Source organism: Aspergillus aculeatinus (genome assembly GCF_003184765.1).
Source record: "Aspergillus aculeatinus CBS 121060 unplaced genomic scaffold BO66scaffold_85, whole genome shotgun sequence".
NCBI classification, from domain to species: Eukaryota; Fungi; Ascomycota; class Eurotiomycetes; order Eurotiales; family Aspergillaceae; genus Aspergillus; species Aspergillus aculeatinus.
Window position 1 is genome coordinate 46,208 of NW_020291554.1, and position 12,594 is coordinate 58,801.

General features: G+C 52.7%; 6 protein-coding genes across 6 annotated transcripts; 4 read left to right on the forward strand and 2 right to left on the reverse strand.

Moving 5' to 3' along the window:
• Positions 1-82: 82 nt before the first annotated feature.
• Positions 83-2,553, forward strand: BO66DRAFT_444188 (6-phosphofructo-2-kinase PFK26; the record flags this gene model as incomplete). Its single annotated transcript, XM_025651571.1, has 2 exons — positions 83-324; positions 702-2,553. The coding sequence occupies 2 exons, from the start codon at positions 83-85 to the stop codon at positions 2,551-2,553; spliced, it is 2,094 nt and encodes a 697-aa protein (XP_025498078.1).
• Positions 2,554-3,154: 601 nt separating this feature from the next.
• BO66DRAFT_475942 (DsbA family oxidoreductase) lies at positions 3,155-4,342 on the reverse strand (the record flags this gene model as incomplete). The annotated part of the gene is made up of 2 exons (XM_025653288.1): positions 3,892-4,342; positions 3,155-3,802 (listed from the first exon to the last, which is right to left on the reverse strand). Exons 1-2 carry the CDS (start codon positions 3,934-3,936, stop codon positions 3,155-3,157), a joined length of 693 nt encoding a protein of 230 aa, XP_025498079.1. The 5' UTR covers positions 3,937-4,342.
• Positions 4,343-4,731: 389 nt separating this feature from the next.
• BO66DRAFT_244747 (uncharacterized protein) lies at positions 4,732-6,394 on the forward strand. The gene is made up of 4 exons (XM_025642898.1): positions 4,732-5,069; positions 5,137-5,721; positions 5,893-6,063; positions 6,142-6,394. Exons 1-4 carry the CDS (start codon positions 4,867-4,869, stop codon positions 6,311-6,313), a joined length of 1,131 nt encoding a protein of 376 aa, XP_025498080.1. The 5' UTR covers positions 4,732-4,866; the 3' UTR covers positions 6,314-6,394.
• Positions 6,395-6,587: 193 nt separating this feature from the next.
• On the reverse strand, positions 6,588-9,343 carry BO66DRAFT_396330 (SPX domain protein). Its single transcript, XM_025648441.1, has 2 exons — positions 6,821-9,343; positions 6,588-6,763 (listed from the first exon to the last, which is right to left on the reverse strand). The coding sequence occupies exons 1-2, from the start codon at positions 9,083-9,085 to the stop codon at positions 6,632-6,634; spliced, it is 2,397 nt and encodes a 798-aa protein (XP_025498081.1). The 5' UTR covers positions 9,086-9,343; the 3' UTR covers positions 6,588-6,631.
• Positions 9,344-9,726: 383 nt separating this feature from the next.
• On the forward strand, positions 9,727-11,369 carry BO66DRAFT_475945 (NUDIX hydrolase). The gene is made up of 2 exons (XM_025653289.1): positions 9,727-10,347; positions 10,409-11,369. The coding sequence occupies exons 1-2, from the start codon at positions 9,848-9,850 to the stop codon at positions 11,259-11,261; spliced, it is 1,353 nt and encodes a 450-aa protein (XP_025498082.1). The 5' UTR covers positions 9,727-9,847; the 3' UTR covers positions 11,262-11,369.
• Positions 11,370-11,628: 259 nt separating this feature from the next.
• Positions 11,629-12,548, forward strand: BO66DRAFT_396332 (uncharacterized protein). The gene is made up of 4 exons (XM_025648442.1): positions 11,629-11,848; positions 11,919-11,950; positions 12,065-12,146; positions 12,223-12,548. The coding sequence occupies exons 1-4, from the start codon at positions 11,753-11,755 to the stop codon at positions 12,247-12,249; spliced, it is 237 nt and encodes a 78-aa protein (XP_025498083.1). The 5' UTR covers positions 11,629-11,752; the 3' UTR covers positions 12,250-12,548.
• Positions 12,549-12,594: the final 46 nt, after the last annotated feature.

Sequence of the window (12,594 nt, forward strand, 5' to 3'; positions counted from 1 at the left end):
TTCTCTCTCTCTTAATTCAGGCTGCGTCCCTGCGCCACCTGCGGGGATGTCTCAACACACAGATATTGCGCGTTCGGCCATCATGACCTGCGCCTCAGTTCCGGATCACCAACGCGACGGGAAAAAACATTCTGGAACTCCGTCACAGTCGGGAGCCGGGAAAGAGGCGAATCTTATGCCTCCGGCGAAATCGCTGGTCGGACGAGCGCTAGGAAACGAACTGCATTCCTCCGATGCCCACAAGGGATCCCAAGCCTCCAAGGATGGTGTCGGGTTCGCCCTAACAGACACTCCGGTTTCTACCGCACCCTCGTCTCCACAATTGTATGTATTTCCTTTCTTTTCGTCTGCTCGTTGGTTAGCCTTCCTGCACATGTCCCCTAGAGGTCTCGATTGAGTCGACTCTGGCCGGAAGAGCATTCTAGATTTTTGCCGCAGCCTGGGGAGTGATCGGCAGTTTGCTCTGGAGTCGGGTTATTTCGTACCGGCACTTAGAGGGGGGGTCACCTTTCCTCAGATTACCCCCTTCCCCTCCCCCTCCCCCTCCTTCCCCAACCTGCAGCAATTGTCGGTCAAGTCTTTCAACGAGGGTTTTGACTTGATACGCTCTTCGATTCTGTATTGATGACCTCCGGTCGCAATGCGCGATGTGATGTAGCTGAAGCTGAGGACATCTCTTTAAACTAACCGTCTGCCATTAGTCCTGCCAACTCATCAACCCCTAATCTCCCTGGTCGCGTGCGTGCAACCACACTCGACATCCCCGGTCTCACCAAGTCGAAGGTCTCCCCCGACGGACGAATCGCCCAGCGAGATGTCGGATCCAAGCTCGTCATTGTCATGGTTGGCCTCCCCGCCCGGGGAAAGAGTTACGTTACCAAGAAACTCGCGCGGTACCTGAATTGGCTTCAGCATGATACTGAGATTTTCAACGTCGGCAATCGTCGTCGTGTGGCCGCTGGCAAGTCCCCCTCTGTCGCGGGACGCCGTCCTAGCCACCGAGCCAGCGTCATTCACAGCGAGCTTGTGGATTCGGTCCGACGCCTGAGCGTCAGCGTCGGTACCTCCAACCAACCATCGCACAAGGACATTCGGCGCCCCGAAGGTGCTTCGGGCCTTTCGAACGAAGTAGTGTCTTCGCCCCCGGAACTTGAGAACCAGCTTCCACCTCCTGCGTGTCCCACCAAAATCCTGGTCAACGGCAAGGAGGAGGACCCTTCACAAAGCACGATTGTACCCCCGTTCAATGCAGGTCTTGAGGACCAGGATGCCATACGCGAAGCATCCCCTGAGCCCATCGATCAGTCCGCCAACTTCTTTGACCCTCAGAACCAACTCGCCGTGAAACTGAGAGAACAGGTGGCTTTGGACACCCTGGACGAGCTGCTGGAGTACATTCTTGAACAGGGAGGTAGTGTGGGCATTCTCGATGCCACGAACAGCACCATGGAGCGTCGGAAGACAATCGTTGATCATATTCGCAAGCGTGCCGGCACGGAATTGAATATCCTATTCCTCGAAAGCAGTTGTGTGGATCAAGAGCTCCTCGAAGCCAACATGCGCCTGAAACTTTCCGGTCCGGATTACAAGGACCAAGATCCTGTCAAGGCGCTGGCCGATTTCAAGCAGCGCGTGGCTCTGTATGAGAAGTCATATGTTCCTCTGGGCGAGTACGAAGAGAAGAACAATATGGCCTTCATTCAGATGATTGACGTCGGACGCAAAATTGTGGCTCATCAGACGCATGGCTTCCTTTCCTCGCAGGTTGTGTACTATCTGCTCAACTTCAACCTTTCACCTCGCCAGATCTGGATCACGAGACACGGTGAGAGTAAGGATAACCAGCTGGGTCGCATTGGCGGTGACTCGGAGCTTAGCGAGAACGGCCATCGATATGCCAAGGCGTTGACTCGATTCATCGACCACCAGCGGCGTCAATGGGAGCTTATTCAGAGACAGAAGGAGATGCTACGACACCTACCACCCCGCGCTGGCGACAGCACTCCTCCCAATCCCTCCTACATCCCCTGTGACCGCGCCCGTAACTATTGCGTCTGGTCCTCAATGATGCAGCGCTCGATTCAAACAGTCGATTATTTTAATGAAGATGATTATGACGTGAAGCAGATGAAAATGCTTGATGAGCTTTACGCTGGCGAGATGGAGGGTATGACCTACGATGAGATTCGTGAGAAGTTCCCTGAGGAATACCAAGCTCGTCGCAAGAACAAACTCTTCTACCGCTACCCCGGGCCTGGCGGTGAAGGTTATCTGGACGTGATCAACCGTCTTCGCGCTGTGATCATCGAGATGGAGCGGACGACGGATCATATTTTGCTTGTCACCCACCGATCCGTGGCGCGCGTTCTTTTGGCCTACTTCCGTGGCTTGAAACGTGATGAAGTCGCCTCCCTGGATGTACCCCTTGGCATGCTTTACATGTTGGAACCCAAGCCCTATGGGGTGGAGTTCAAGGCTTACCGTTACAACGCGACCACAGACTGGTTCGATTACATCCCCGACTTCAAACTGCAGCAGTCTAGCGTCTACTAGATGTGACATGCATTTCCATATGCCCTCTTTCTTTCCAAATTCTCCCCTCTGTTCGTCAGATCCCGGATGCCCGCCATGACCCACCAACGCCGGCCACACCTTCGACCGGCTTGAACGACTGTCATGATAATATCTCCTGGGCTCGATTCCTGTCTCTTCTTCTGTGCCCTGGTGTTGCGGTGTCCATCTTATCACAGTCCCTAGGCTGACGCATCTTACTCCCCACTTCTCCAACCATGTATCATGCTCCAATTCGTTTGCCGGGGGTGGGGGTGGCTTCTTTGCTATCGCTCTGCTCTGGGGTGGATTATTTTCGACTTCTTCTCTTTTTCCTGTAGTAGTTCTTTGCTTGCATGACTGTGGCGTTTGAGCGGGCCTCTATCTGTTTCTACGATTAGTCGCCACAGGCGGTGCCTTGGAGGATGGCATCGCTACAGGACAGCTAATTGTGAGACTACTTTGCTTCATTTCTGACTCATAAATGAGATAGCCTCGGCTATCTCCAGCATTACTCCAGACTTGCTCAAATGAAGAATCTATCTAATATTACCCATACCAATAAACATAACTCCAGCATACAGCCATCTCTAGTCTCCATAACTCAAGCACTCTTCACCTTGTCGAAGACCTCCAGGAAAGTCTCGGGCTCGTCCGCCCCGGGCACCGCATACTCGCCATTGATCATGAAGTAGGGGACCCCGGTGACCAACTGGCGCTGGGCAACATAGGCCTCGACGTCGACCTCCTTGCCGCCGTCCTCGGAGGCGAGGAACTTCTCGACGGCGGTCTTGTCCAAGCCCGCCCCGACCGCGGCCTCGGTCAATACGGCGGGATCGGTGATGTTCTTCTCATCCTCAAAATAGGCGCGGAACAGCTTTTCGACGACGCGGGTCTGCAATCCGCCGACCAAGCCCTTGTCCGTGGCGGTGCTGCTGCTGGCTTCGGCCTTCTCCTTCTGGCCGGCCCACCACAGCAGGCGGTGCGAGTCGCGGGTGTTGCCGGTGCGGCCGCCGAAACTGAAGTCGATGTCCTCGGTCTTGCCGACCGCGGTCAGCCGCTCGATGATGGCACTGGCCCGCTGCTGGCCGAACTTCTTGCGGAAGGACTCCCGCTTGTCGAGGCCCGGGTAGCCCGGCCCCTCCGGGTGCAGGTAGAAAGCGTGCCAGCTGAGGGTGAAGGTGTCGCTTGGGTGGGAGGTTTTGTGCTGGGCAATGGCCCGGCTGAGGCGTCGGTAGCCAACGTAGCACCACTGTAATTCTTTATTTTAGTAGCTGGGTTTGTTTGGTGATTGGGGGATGTTTTGGAGGTATATAACGACAGGGCCGTCGACTGACTTACCGGACACACCGTATCGGAGATGATCTGGATGTTGAAGTTGGTCATGATTTATTATGTTTTCTTTTGGTGTATTCAAGTGGACTGCTGAGAGCACCTCTGCGATGGATCGAAAAGTGCAAGCTACTATATAGGAGTGACAATTCGGGGAGTTTGTGGCTGGATGTCCCTCCGTCGTGGTGAGGATGAGTATGAGTTAGAAAAAAAGTCTCCAGATGGATTGAGTCCGATACACAACTCCAGTATCAACCAGCAGATCTATACCACGCTAACGGTAACAATGGTCAACCTGGCCAATTGGCAACTGTGGATGACTCCGTCCTGACTCTCTCGCTCTCGTTCTCTCGGGCCTTTTTCTCGGGCATTTGACATGCATTGATTGTTCTTATTTGTTGCTGGTAGTTCATTTCGTTCCGTTCGCTGGAACCGATTTGTCAGCAGATGCTCATGATTGTCTGCTCGGGGAGTTGGGCTTATAAATGCCCGATGCTGCCTGCGTCTGGGAGGGAGGAGTTAAATACAGACATATAGTCGTGAGTGTCATCCCAGTAGTGTACAGTACTGTGACTACACTACTTCGTCAATTGACATGTGTACTCGTACTAACAATCAACAATCGGGAGAAATCTCCCCCGCCAGTGACGTCAACTGACAGATCAAAATCTGGAGCGTTTGTTTATTCTATGTTACCTAGTATTCTTTTTTAACAATGTCCTTGCTTTTCAATGCTTTTGCTTTTCACCATGGATACCCTATTTGGAACATGACAGGAATAGCCTGTTCGCAGCCTTCGATGCGATGGTTAAGTACTCCGTAGTAACTACTCATCAGCTGACCGCCATCTCATACATCGCCCTGTTTCCATCAGATTTCCGGGTTTCTTCTCCCCTCCCCTCCCCTCTCTCCTTTCGCCATAGAATACTCTCTTAGGAATACAGTCTCTTAGAATTGGAACTTTTCCCTCCGCATTCAGTCTTCATGATCACGTCTTTCCTTCTCCGCTGTCACGACACCATCTGGTCCTTTCTGCATGTCACCATCCTCAACATCCCACCCTCTCGCCTGCCCATCTTCCCCTCCTTAGCAGGCTCAGTCTGGTTCCTGACCCTTGCCAGCCTACTGCTAACATGGCTGGCTCGAGGCATGCCCCAGTACCCAGGCCAAAGCAATCCACACGTCGCGTGCGTGCTGCCTCTACTTCGTACATCGGAAGAAAACGTCACAAGACTAATCAAGCGAAACCAACAGCTTCATTTCCGACATCGCCTCCTTCGAACTCAAGCCCCTTTTCCTGATCGGGGCTTCCATGACCGCCGTCGGGTTCTGGTTCACCGTAGCTGCTGTCCATGTCATGCGCTACGAGCCTGGCTTCGCATTGATCCGCTGCCCGGACCACTTCTCCTCTAGAGGTAGTCCGCAGCACGCGCCATCTCCAGATGGAGACCGACTACCAGCCTCAGTGACTCCGTACAACGGCCCTATTCATGACAACAACAACAACAATGATAATCCAGATGAGACTGACGACGACGATGTCAAAGACAACGAGTCACCCGCAACCACCGCCACCCTCAAACTCATCTCCCTCCTCGCCATCTTTTCCGCCGGCATGGCCAGCACCGCCCTCATCTTCCTGGCCGTCATGGATACCTTCCGGTACCACTTCGCGCACGCGGTCTCCCTCCGCGTCTGCTTCGGGGGCCTGGCCCTGCAGTCCTTCGGCACGGCGATCGTGTACTCGAACGAGGTGCTGGGGTTTGTGGCGTTCTTGACGCATGGCGGCGTGTGGCAGCCCAGATGGGGAGAGAGGCGCAAGGTCAGGGTACGCGTCTTGTAAGTTTTTCTCCTGCTCTTCCTTCCTTCCTTCCCTTTCTCTCCTCCTTCCTGCACCCATGTCTGCTCTAAATGGTGGAAAGGGTGACATGATGGATGGCGTCTTCTGGGCCTCGCTTGACAGCCAGCAGAGGCGCATAATGGCTAAACCCAGACGTTCTTGCATTGCAGTGCCTCCCTCTCCACCGCGTTGAATCTGGTGGAGCTCTTCCTCGGCATCGCTTTTATCTCACTCACCGTCCCCGAGAATGTAAGCGATTACCGGGCCGCCGGGATCCTGGAGTGGGTGATTGCGTTCCTGGGCACGGTGTATTTGTGGCTGTTTGTGGGGTTCTTTGATCGGTGCGTTCCCCCTCCTCCTTCAGATTAGACAATGGATTCCATGACAGAAGGCTAACACGATGATTTGTTGCAAAACAGAGAGAGCTTCGAGGGCTTGGTCCCGAGTGTGCTGTATGCGGCGGCCTCGAAGGGTCGACGGCTCCCTGCCTCGCCCTCCACGCCGCCGGGGGATCGCCGCGCACCCAATGACTCGGATGCCGAGCAGGCCCCGTTACTGTCGCGGGGGTCTACCACGAGCCGATATATGTGATTGCCCGTTAAATTATGATTGATGAGTTGCAGCTTAGCGATAGAGTTCGATTTCATTAGTTTCCCTTTTCTAAGACGACGTTGGAGTTCAGATACGTGTGTCCTCAGGCGAAAACATCATTCATTTTAATAGGACCTCTTTTCCCATGTTCCAATTCCTGGATGACTCCCAAAGAAACGCTATTTTCACATTTCCAAAGACATTCTACGAATACATCAAAGGCTGACATCCAGACACTCGTTTGCCTCTACTTCAAACAGGAGTTTGGGATCCCTGCAAACGCGACCATATACAAGCAGTCGAGAGTGGAGAGCCTCGTTACAAGGCTTGACCACCTTGATTGACCAGCTGCCACACGCTCGGCTTGTTGATGAACCCGGTAAGGTTGGCAGAAGGGGGAAGACCGGCTGGAGGTTGGCGGTCACGGATCTTCTCGAGGGTGGAGTTGTACTATATGATAGGTTAGCGGATGAACCCCTTGTCCACTCCAAGCGACCTGCCGCCTACCTTGAAGGCGAAGTTCAACACCAGAGCAACCGCCAATCCAATACAAACAACAATCGGTCCAAATGTGTTATCCAAATCCCGTCCACTCCGTTGTCGGATGAGCTTGGCCCGCTTCTCGTGCATGTACCACCCCCAGACGGCGGCAAAAATCGCAAAGGCCGTGTAGACAATTGATAACGCACGGGCGATATCATTGTGTTTCCCAGCTGCGTTGTACAGGCCCAGCGACAGCGATGACAGAAGAATGCTGATGTGGAGCCACTTGATGAAGGTACGTTGGTTGGCGAGCCAGACCTTGGTCTCGACACGGACAGGTCCAGAGTCCTTGATCCACGTGCCTGGTTCCCGAACGCCAGGAGGCAGCACGACTGAGTTCCGGGGACCACGGTTGTTCCGCGGGGCAGAGAAGGTCGGGAAGAGAGAGGCCAGGCGTTTCAGATTCATGGGATGTTCCGGCTGTTGGTCCTCGCGCTGGACTTGTTGGTTTTGCGGCTCCGGGTGCTCAGGTACGCGGGCTATTTCTGGAGCAGAAGGCCGCTGTGAGGGCGGTAGCATCTGCGACGACTGTCGACGGCGAGGGGAAGAGGATATGTCGGTGAACATCTGTACGGGTGATCCCACCAAAGGCCTCACTGTCAATGAACCTTTGTTGCCGAGGAAACTTCCGACTGCAATATCGTCTTCTGCTCGCTGCGCCCGCCGCTCCTGTTCTTCGTGGAAAGCGGTTTCTGGGTCTTTTCGAATGTCATTCTCCATCTCACCGAGCCAGAACGGAAAGCTGTTGACGTAGTCCTCGAAGAGCTGCGCCACACCATGGACAAACTTCGAGAACCGTGGCGCCTCCTTTACAAGGTGGGAGACCATGAGATCCTTGATCCATTCGGCACTGTGCGCTGCAGTGCCCTTGAGTTTGATTTCCAGGAGTGCGTAAGGGAAGCGAACGATTTCGCCGGTCCGGATGCTGCTGAACGGGTACTCCATTCCCGCATCATCAATGTCTGTGCGATGCCATTGATCGGGCTCACGGCAGGGACGACCTTCATCCAGAGAGTCCTCCCTGATTAGAGCCAGATTGGTATCGAGCGAGATTCGGATCCGATCATCTCCGGGGATTTGAAACGCCGTACGGGTATAATTAGCCCGAAGCATCGGCTGCAGGTTGTATTCCTTGATGAATGACTGCAGTTCCTCGATATCCTGCTTGAAGGACTCTGCTTGTTCCGATTCACCATTGCCCATGGTCTCCATCCGCTGAAGCTTTTTGTCAAAGTGGTACTCTCCGTCCAAGAATTCCTTCACGTGTTTTTGTTTGAGCTGAATCTTTACTTCTCGGCTGCGATTGTCGTCCGACACTATCTTTTTCTCCAAAAATATGGCTGGCTTGTCCTGCAGATTTCCAGTCCATCGCAGTCGTAAAGACCCGGCTTCGGCGGCGCGAGCGACCTTTTGGTTGTAAAGGTCGAACTGTCGGTTGTCAAAGTATAGAGAGGTGATTGTAGGGTCGTCAGGGAGGATATCGAGGTCCTTGGAGGTTCCAGGGTTATAGATAAGAACGGGAAGCTGCCGTAGAATGTAGGTCTTGGCCTCGAGGACGTTGTTGGGATGAATCCAGAACTTGAAGGAGGAATACATGTCTTGACCAAAGCGAGGTTCAGCTGGATCTTTGGCTTCAACCAAGCCCTTGCTCAGAATTTCACGGGCAAAGGAGTACATAACAGACAGTCTGCGAACTAGAGGAGAGTAGTCCTCGGTGTTGAATGGGAGTTGCGACAAACGCACTTGCAACAAGGGCTTCACACGATACCGTGCTCCACGCTTGCGGTCATGCTTCTTAGCCGCCTTAAGGAAGCCGGTGAAGTTAATTCGACTGTATTTCTCCAGCTCGCTGACCTCTCGAGTGATGCTGTCTAGCTCCTGTAGAACGCCTGACGCAATGCGCTTCTTTTCCGCGTCGTCCATTTCTGTGGCAGCCTCATCCTGGGCTGCATCAGTCAATTCTCGCAGCTTGGATTCGCAATCAGCAGTTCGTTCCCGCAGCTGCTTCAAGGTTTCGACTTGAAAGGCATTGACTTTGTCCAGTTGGACGTTCAGGAGCTCCTGGACAAATGCTTCCTCATCTTGTTCGGTCCATGGGGCATTATCGGAATCGCTATCGTTTCCGATGACATCATGCTCCCTCAGAAGGACCTTGAGCTTGTGATAATCAATATATTTTCCACTCCATGGAGGATAGATCGACTTCCGAAGGGTCTTGCCAAAGCGCATGGTCGAGCAGAATGCGGCGAAGCTTGGCAGTGGTTGGGAACGAGGACTGTGTAACGGAGGAAAAGCAAGAGGAGAAGCCGAGAGAGAGGGTTGCACAGGGACTCTCGGGAAGGGGAGAGGCACGTCTTATAAGGGAGGAGGGCAAATGCGGGTCGAGAAGAAGAGACCGTCAATGAGAATCAGCTCATGACAATGGAGAAGGGAAATTTTATTTTCAGACTTAAGACGGGACAGACGTAAGGAAAGAAGGGAAGCCGCTAAGAAATCGCCATCGAGTCGAGGCGGAAAATAGAGAGGGTTCTAATATAGTCTCGTTTGGTCTCTCGTTGCATCCCATCGCCATGTTGATGCACGTGCTGCCTCTCTGCCTCCCCGGAAGGGTCTAGCCCGTGCCCCGCTGTAGTGATTCAGCTGACCATTGGTCAAGTGGGTTTGGAGCTACGCCGCGGGCGTAGATACTAACTTACCTAGGAGGTGCTAGGTATCACTGGAGTCAGTATCCGTCCGTCACTGGAATACAGTACTGTATCTTTACATGTATACTGTAGTTCCTTTCGGTTTCGTAATGTATCATCTGCCACTAACACCAAGATCATTTCCACGATGTGTTCCGACCGATAAGAAACTCTTTCTTTCTCTTTCTTTTTCTGAATATCTTCCAGCCAGCATCTTTTTTTTTGTCGTGTGTATATACTTATACTAGACTATGCTGTAACTTTGCATCGCTTCTATTTCCTTCTAGACCGACCATCTCCTATTCCAATGGAGTCAGCCAGTTCCCCATCGTCACAGGACTCCGTACCCTTGACGCAATCGCTTCATGACGTGTTGTCCGGCCTCCATCAACGCCCGTACCCTCATGTCCCCAACCCTCCGAATTGCAAGAAACGTGCCTCGGTTGCCCTTATCCTGCGAGTCCGACCTACATATAAACACTGGCCAGAGTCTACCTCTACCTCTTCCGGGGAGACGGACAATTCAGCGTCTGTCCAGCAACGACTAGGCACATTCTTCTCCCAATCGTGGGTTCGCTATGGTCAACCAGAGGCGCTATTTATCAAGCGAGCCTCGCGCGTGGGAGACAGATGGACCGGTCATGTTGCTCTCCCGGGAGGCAAGCGAGACCCTGAAGATCCAGATGATAAAGCAGCGGCGGTTCGGGAAGCCTCAGAGGAGATTGGACTGGATCTAACCACGGAGGATTGTGTGTATATCGGCAACCTGCCCGAAAGAGTTGTAACGACGAGCCTGGGCACAATACCGTATGTACTTCGTCCGATATCGTACCTCGAGTGTGCCTGATACTGATCATGTCAATTGCAGGCTGATGGTCCTATGCCCCTACGTCTTCTTGTTAACATGCAGTGACTCACCGACATTGAAGCTACAACCCACCGAAGTGGCCTCAACCCATTGGGTGCCGCTAAAAGCGCTTTTGTCGTCTTCTTTACGCACTGTAGAGCACGTGGACATGACTCAACGCCTCGCAAACATGGGAGGCATCATGGCCCGGGTTGCGTCTCGTTCCTTGATGGGCTACATGCAGTTTCCCGCAATCCGACTGGCCCCAACTGAGAGCCTTCAAAGCAACACAACCCCCGGGCTCACCCCCAAAGATGAGCAAAGACAGTCGCTGTTCCGGCGGTTGACTTCATGGGGTAGAAGTAGTTCTGCTGACCAAGATATCGGAATAAGTCGCCCCTTGCTCCTCTGGGGATTGACGTTGGGAATTATGGCGGACTTCTTGGATCTGCTTCCTCCACACACAGCTGTCAAGCTTTGGCACTACCCCAACTTCACAGCCCCCGACTTACGACTGCTTATCAACCTGCTCACATATCGTCTGCGAAAACGCAATAGGCGCTTGGTTGAGAGCGGAGCTGAACCGAATAATACTGCGGTGGATGCTCAAACAGCGGCCGTGCCAGTAAAAGAGATCGATTGCAATGGCAGTAGCAGTCAAAACAATATTGGGATTGAAGGACTTGGTGTGGGTCAATACTACGGGCCTTCCGACAGGGGTCTGAACGGGAGCACATATGCGCTGGAAATAATGCTTCGAGGCTATTATGATCGGCTCCGACTAGCCCTTTACATTTTCGTAGCATGGAGGATAGCCCTGGGCTCCACGGCGGCCTTCTATGCATGGAAATTTCTTCGTCAGGCCCGCCGATGATGGCGATGGCGACGATGATGATGATGACCCTGCCATTATTCTGTGGACTGTATATCTATCGATTCTGAGTTGAACATACAGTAGTATAAATGACTTTCTACAGCAAACCTCATCCGCATTCCTCCAGAAGCAAGGGGGAAGCAGCAGCAAAGAGTCACACTAGCAGTTGCTGTTTCTGGACGGTACGGAGTAGTCGCTCTCGATTACATGATCTAGTAAGACGGAACTGTATTGTTATGTATGAACAGACGTACTGTAAGTCACACGGAGACTGCCCCGGTTCGAGCACCTTAGTTTTCTCGTAGCGGTAAACAATTATTCTCGTCCGCGTTAGCTTGTCATGCTTATCGTCCCGGAAGCTCGCCGGTGTCACTCAAGCGGCTGTTGATTCTTTATCGGCACTGATCCACTCGCGTCATTGCTTCTGATCTTCCTTCCAGCTTCTAACCACTCCCCTCCCCGAACCTATTGCCCTGGCTCATTCGCCCCAAATGGCAGCAACGCAGAAGCTTTATCCTCGCGCCACGGTGAAGCGTGTCGTTAAAGCGCATTCGAATCGTAACGTGAGCAAGAACGCTGATATCTTGGTTGGTCTCCTAATTCCGCCCCCCTTATTGCGACTTCGCACAGAGTCTAACGGCTTTTTCCACGTTTCAGATCTTCCTGGATTATATGTTGTTCATGCAAGAGTAAGTCGAGTCGACTATGATCTAATTATCTCCACCACATGATTCTCAAAACATGGCGCATGTTGAGGGGGAATCAAGGCATGGCTCACAGCTGAAACCTGGATGTCTATGCAGATTGATGCGGGAATCATCGATTCAGTCGCGGAAGGTGGGAGAGAAGAACATATCGCCGAATTCAGTGCGCAAAGTGACCGAGGTATGTTTGCCTGGTGCAGCGATGCAAGTATGCATTATTCCCGTCGAGGCTGACATCTTGTCTGTTAAACCTACAGAAAACGCTACGGAAGTTCAAGGGCTAGATTGATGGCAGAGCAAAGCTGCCTTGAATACAAAATCGCACCATTGCCAGCGCGCGACCGGAGCATATCTCTGATCAGCTCTGTGGGGGTTGTGCTACATGGGTGGTTGTTGAGCTTGGCCTAGATTCACGATCCACTCTCTTGGGACCGTGACTGCTCGTCCATGCCTCTAGTGAATTTTATTGTTATGGAGAGAGGAATGGGCTCACAAAGTCCAGGCGATTCGGGTTTATATAGGCGTTATTCAGGAGTCACTCGGTTGATACCCAATGCATGGATTGTTCTACATCAGGAAGACCTCTGTATAAGACGAAACTGCAATAGATCTGAAATAATTTCTCATAG